This window comes from Primulina huaijiensis, chromosome 7 (genome assembly GCF_012295235.1).
Source record: "Primulina huaijiensis isolate GDHJ02 chromosome 7, ASM1229523v2, whole genome shotgun sequence".
NCBI lineage: Eukaryota > Viridiplantae > Streptophyta > Magnoliopsida > Lamiales > Gesneriaceae > Primulina > Primulina huaijiensis.
The window spans coordinates 6,644,432-6,651,068 of NC_133312.1; the positions used below are offsets into that span (position 1 = coordinate 6,644,432).

The 6,637-nt window shown below is 38.6% G+C and overlaps 1 protein-coding gene across 1 annotated transcript; it reads left to right on the plus strand.

Moving 5' to 3' along the window:
* The first annotated feature begins 1,062 nt into the window (after positions 1–1,062).
* Positions 1,063–6,297, plus strand: LOC140980718 (serrate RNA effector molecule-like). Its single transcript, XM_073446741.1, has 12 exons — positions 1,063–1,647; positions 2,727–2,842; positions 3,032–3,089; positions 3,521–3,595; positions 3,750–3,824; positions 3,905–3,952; positions 4,098–4,166; positions 4,249–5,040; positions 5,117–5,165; positions 5,251–5,507; positions 5,660–5,839; positions 5,937–6,297. Exons 1-12 carry the CDS (start codon positions 1,181–1,183, stop codon positions 5,995–5,997), a joined length of 2,247 nt encoding a protein of 748 aa, XP_073302842.1. The 5' UTR covers positions 1,063–1,180; the 3' UTR covers positions 5,998–6,297.
* The last annotated feature ends 340 nt before the right edge of the window (positions 6,298–6,637 follow it).

A 6,637-nucleotide genomic window follows, 5' to 3' on the forward strand; every position in this document is an offset into this window, starting at 1 on the left:
AGCCGGGTTGCCAAAACGTTCGTATTTTTGTTGAAAATCCAACACCGATAAAAATTACGCCCCGGCGTATAAAATCACCTCAAAACCCTTTATTTTTCAAAAATAAGAAAAAACATAACCCATATTTTAAATAATTAAAAACAATTATTTAATAAAAATATTTTCTATTTTTTTTCAGCCTTCGGTCTCCGTTCCTCGATCGCAACTCGAATAACCTTTAAAAATACGTTTTAATGCAACCATGTGGAAAAGTATAGTTTAAACATGCAAATATGCACAACATATTTAATCCGTTCAATTAAAACAATTAATTAAAATACAATATAATTTAATAATTGCATGCATGTGGTTTGCGTGTACCTTTAAATTTTCGGGACGTTAAATTTACAAACATAGTACAAGATCACATTGATGTGAAAAATATAGCATTAAATAACTACATGTTTTTGTTTCATTCAATATTTAGCTCAAATTTTACAAATAATTAAAGTCATTAATTATTATATCATACCTATATATAGATTTACCACACACACTGTGTGGGGTAAATCTATATATATATATATATATAGATATATTACATGACTGGCTTTTAGAGCTATGAAACATGTCGGGCCAAACCGCCCACCTCTGTCCGCAGAACAAGCAATGCAGGGAGGGTCGTTCCGTCTTGTGAGTTAGGCGAGTCAACCCGTCAAAAATTAAAAAAATTACCAAAAAAATGTTTTTAAAAATTAATACAAAAATTATTACAGTAACATAAATCTTTCAAAAATCATCAATCATGTATAAATCATTTTAAAAACTTTTCAATCATATATTTTTTTAAAAAATAATAATTTGACTGCCGGTTCGAACGGCCCATCACGACCCAACCCACGACTCAAACGGATCGTTAAAATAATAACACAACCCATATATTTTTCATAACGGTCGACTCATGCTGGTCCAACCAATCTAAGACGGCTCTATTTGCTTGGGTTGCATCACTGGTTAATATGGTAAAAGTTCATTCCTCTTTTCAATCGAAGGTTATAAAGGTAATTTGACAGTAACATGCATCCGCGTTCTCCCTTTCACTTCTAACTGTATGCCCTGAGATCTCCTCGCTTCCCATTCTTCCCAAGCTGGAAATTAGGGTTTCGCTGCAAATCTCACTCGGCCACTAACCCCGGTCGTCATGGCTGAACTCTTGAATGCTGCCGAAGAAAACCATGATACTCTCCGCGACGAGAATACCGCCAGCACCAACAATAGCAACAAGCCCTCCACGACTGACCTCCCCGACGCCACCGCTGACACTGTATCATCGCCTCCTCCTCCTACGCAGCCGCGTAGGGGCATTAGAGAGCGTGATCGTGGCTCTAGAGAACGGCGCGATGATAGGGACTTTGATCGGCCGCCCCGGCGTGAATTCTATGATCGGAATCGCTCGCCGCCGCCGACCCGAGAGAGGGATTATCACAAGAGAGGGAGGCCGAGTCCCAGTCCTCCACCACCCCCTTACAGAGACCGACGTGGAGGAGGGCCTCACTCTCCTCCACCTAGGCGATCACCTCCTTTCCCCCCGTATAAAAGGAGGAGAGGTGATGGATATGAAGGAAGGAGAGGTAGTCCTAGAGGTGGGTTTGGGCATGGGGATCGAAGGTGAGCAGTACATTTGATATATTTCTGGATTTATGATTTGCGCGCACAGTTGGAGGGCCATGTCAGTATACTAGTTTAGTTGATTCTTTCAAAAATATAACAGATTAACACCACCTTTTGATGATAAAAAAGAACTATATGATCTTTTGATGGAATAGTAACGTGCTTTTGGTGAAGTTGCAATTTTTATTCTTGATTATTGCTTTTAGCTGTGTGCCTGTTAGTTGTCTTCTACCTTGTAGTTCTCTGATATGGGCGAATGCTGCTGGGGCAATTGCTGAGTCCAAAGTTTTAGTGCACTGTAGTGATGGCTGCAGCTGTTCATTAAATTATTTTTAATTCAAGATCATTTGAAAATATTTTTAAAAAACTAGATCATCAGAGAAGCATGAATTTAATCACTGAAATTCGTATAATAAGAAACATGCAGTACTCAATTGTAAATTCACTTATTACTCTATTCAAACACAGTGGACCACTACGAATAAGTTATAAAATGATATCCGTGTAATGTAAATTTCACGTGTATCGAATATCCAGTGGGGGATGGGAAAAAGCTCGCTATTGCCACCATTCCATCAGAACCCAACTCTTGTCCATATTGCAGCCATATGGAATGAGGCACCATTCAATTCTGAATTCAGCTGTTCTGATTTTAAATGACCTACGTGCCAAAAAATATGATTTGGAGAGTTTAGAGACCACCTTGATAAATTGGATTTTAACACCTGCTCACATTTTATGTTTTCAGAGTTATGCTAAAAAGTGAAAAACACATTTAAGTGCTCATTACCTTGAAGTTAACTGCCTATGCTTTAGTTGAGATTCGAAGACTTGCAAAAGCTGCTCTGCCATTCACATGATGCAGCCTGCATTTCCGGGTATTTGAATGCCATGCATAGCCATAGCCATGATCCAGTTTTTGGCATATTTTGTGCGAGTCTACTTGCTAAGTAATATATTTGATTGGGAAATGGCCAAATGCATTCTGTTGGTTTATTGTTTATTTTTTTGTTTCACAACTCGTGGCTTCTGATCATGATTTTAAGTGTCGGTATAAAATTACTTTTCTTGCTCAGGTTTGTATATGATTATCCTGGTGGAAATGACCGTGAGATGGGGGGTAGTAGACCTGGTTATTTGGATGAAAGGCCTCATGGTCGATATATGGGCCGGTCATCTGGAGGCTATCAAGGTGGTCCTTCAGTGGTGATAGACTTTTAAAATTTTGCCTTTTGCCTTTTATGAGGGCAGCAAATGTTGTGTTCCTTAGCCATTCACATTGCCTGGGTTGGTTTTTGTGTGATTTTTGTAGTGGTTTTACTCGATAATTTATTTGTGTTTGATCATGCCTTCATCTTTTTATTGTATTTTTTTCCGGCAGATTGGGATCCTGGTCGTGGAGGCTTTGCTGATGCTTTCCCTGCTGGGGGACCCCAAAGGTTTATATTTTACATGCTTTTGGAATTTTGATTTAGCTCACTTTGCCCTTTTGTCATCATTCTCAGCCTCAATGTGTGTCCAGTGGTATATAAGTTGCTGTTCTTGTTCAGTTACCTCGCGCTATTCATTTGTGGACTCTTGAGTGCTGATTAGCTAGATGACACTGTTAAATCGTGTGAAATAATGAAAAATGAAGAAGTAAACTTTGCTTGAGTATGAACCTGCATTCTTTTTACCAAGAGCTGCTGTTATTTATGTGGCTTTTTTTCATTAGAAGCCGTGTTTCAGAAGGTTTAGCTTTGTCCACTTGGATATACATGTGGATCTGAATTTAAGCTAACCATATTTCTTACGAATATTTGTTTGGGATATGTTGTAACAACTTTATACCTTATAAGCTTGATGAATTGATATAGAATTGTTTTTTCAGAGAAGGAATGATGTCTTATAAGCAGTTCATTCAGGAGCTTGAAGATGATATTTTGCCAACTGAAGCTGAGCGCAGGTCAGACTTTGACTGTTTCAAAATTTTATGGTGGTTCGAACTTATTTGATATTCTTCTATCTGCTCTATTCTTTTTATTTCTTTTCATTTGTATCACACTTCCTTTTTATTGCTACGAATAATAATTTGAAACTCACATGCTAAGCACGATCAGGTATCAGGAATACAAGTCAGAGTACATATCAACTCAGAAAAGAGCTTATTTTAATGCGCATAAAGATGAAGAATGGTACAGATAATCTTTGTCTTCTTTTTACAATGTTTTTCCAGCTTTTTGTGCCTCTTCTCTCAGTTTCTTTGCTTGTCCAGGTTTAAAGACAAATATCACCCAACAAACTTACTTGCTGTCATAGAACGGTTAGTATGATGTTTATCTTTTTAAGTTTGGTTTAGGTTATTTGAAGCATTTCATGAATCTTGTGGACTGCTAACTAAATGCCTGTTGCTCAAATTCTTTTATTCCTGGTTTGCATTTCATTTTGCTGAAGCATCTTCACTGTAGGAGGAATGAAATCGCAAGGAAGTTGGCGAAGGATTTTCAGCTTGATCTGCAGAATGGGACCTTGGATTTGTAAGATCATCTCATGGTGTGTCCATTTTTGAGGCGTACTAATTTGGTTTTGTCAATTAATATAACTTCTCTCTGTGAGCAGAGATCCTAGCATCAATCCTTCTTCAAACCAGGCAGAACAGTCCAGTGAACCTAATTCTGATGATGATGCAGATGTGGGTGGCAAACGAAGACGGCACGGCCGGGTTGGTGCTAAAGATTCTGAGCTCTCGGCTGTCCCAAAGGCTCATCCAATCAGTTCTGAGCCGAGAAGAATACAGGTTGACGTTGAACAAGCACAGGCTCTTGTTAGGAAGCTTGATTCAGAAAAGGGGATCGAGGATAATGTTTTATGCCGAGCTGATAATGATAGAATGAGTAGAGATAAATCTCACAGCAGCTCAAGTGGTCCAGTGATTATTATACGGGGCTTAAGTACAATTAAAGGTCTTGAAGGAATCGAGCTTCTGGACACACTTCTCACTTATCTCTGGCGCATTCATGGGCTTGATTATTATGGACTGATGGAATCAAATGAAGCCAAAGGTCTCCGGCATGTTAGAATTGATGGCAAGAATTCAGATGCAAACGGGAAGGATTGGGAGAACAAATTGGATTCCCACTGGCAAGAGAGACTGAAGGGTTTGGATCTATTGGAAATAATGACTGCAAAGGAGAAGATAGATGTTGCAGCTACTGAAGCTTTGGATCCCCATGTTCGCAAAATTAGAGATGAAAAATATGGCTGGAAGTATGGATGTGGAGCAAAGGGTTGTACAAAGCTCTTCCATGCTGCTGAGTTTGTTCACAAACATTTGAAGTTAAAACATCCTGAAGTAGTCATGGAACTGACATCAAAAGTGTGTGAAGAATTATATTTCCAGAACTACATGAAGTAAGTGTGTACCAATTGTACTTTATGTCAATTTATTTGGAATCTACTTGAGGTTTATAATTGTCATTTATCACAGTGACGAAAATGCACCCGGAGGAACTCCTGTCATGCAACCATCTTTTCCGGTACGATGTATTAATGAGCATCACAATTTCTTTACATAGCTATTTGTGTGGTACATTGTTACAAGTTATTGGCATGTCTTTGTAGAAGGAGAAGCCTCAAAGGCGTAGACCTGGCCCAGATGGCAGAATGAAGGATGAAAGAGGAAACCTCAGAGAACGTGATAATCATTTTGATAGATCTGACGAACCTCCGTCGGGAGATTTTCCATCCAACAATGATGGTGCCCCGGGAAACAATGGTGATGAACCATTATTCGATGCTTTTGGAGGTCAAGGCATAGCTGTGGCTTCTTTCCCTTCAGATATAGCTCCACCTCTATTGATGCCAGTTCCTGGTGCCGGGTAAGGACATTTCCCCTGCCCCATGAAAATAAATTTTTCCCCTCTCTTGTGAGGTTTATATACTCTCCCTTATAACCGAAATGATCATCATGACACATTCATATTTAGTTTTTATTTTTTTCTTTACGGGTATATATGGTCATGAACTGCAGTCCGCTTGGGCCTTTTGTTCCCGCCCCTCCTGAAGTAGCAATGCGGATGTTGCGAGACCACGGAGGTCCATCCCCGTTTGAAGGTGGTAGAAATGGAAGGTCAGGCCCCCAGTTAGGTGGTCCTGCCCCAATAATTGCATTACCCCCAACATTTCGACAGGATCCTCGACGTCTCAGAAGGTTTGGTTAGATTTTGAATAGCCGAAACAAATTTTGAATTGTATCAATGGTGGCCTCCGTTTTGTTCTTACATGACTCATATTTAACAATGTTGCAGCTATAATGACCTGGATGCACCCGAAGATGAAGTCACTGTCATCGATTACAGGAGTTTGTAGATTCAATATGGTTAATCAATGTCCAAATAATATCGAATCAACTGCCATGATTCAGTTATCCCGTTATGGAAAAAGAAACTCGTCTCACCATTCTTCCCATGCGTAATCGAATCCTTATCGTTGAGAATTCTCTAGAGCTTTTGGTGTTGTCGAAAAATTTGCTAAATTATTTGTCTCCCTCGCCTGCGCTTTCGTTCTCGTGGGAGGAGTTACAGATGTTCACATTGGGCTATTCATGTAATATTTTATTACTTCCAAGACTTATGATTTGAGTTATTACAGCCTCCTTCAGTGAATCAAGTCCCTTCGTGTTTATGGAAAAGTTGATGAAAATTATGTTTGGCATAGGTATGAAGATCGGTTTTATGGGTTTAATTGTAAAATGTTGGAAATTTCATTCATGTCAGTGAAATATTTCCATCAGAAATCCTATATAGATGTGAAGGAGAAGAAGTGCACTTTATTACAATTACATGGATGGATTAGTTATGGAGTACATTTGAAATTCATTTATTTGAAATCTTCTATTTATCAAATGTATTGTTTGGACGAGTATTAATTTGAATTTATTATTTTGAAATATGTTTGATTAAAAAATTGAAAATTTCAAACCGTACATGTAAATTTTTTTAGGTGAATG

Coding starts and splice junctions, on each gene's coding strand:
- LOC140980718 (XM_073446741.1), top strand. CDS start 1,181: ATGGCTGAACTCTTGAATGCTGCCGAAGAAAACCATGATACTCTCCGC. Junction 3,090..3,520: donor CCTGCTGGGGGACCCCAAAG/GTTTATATTTTA, acceptor TTGTTTTTTCAG/AGAAGGAATGATGTCTTATA. Junction 5,166..5,250: donor TCATGCAACCATCTTTTCCG/GTACGATGTATT, acceptor ATGTCTTTGTAG/AAGGAGAAGCCTCAAAGGCG.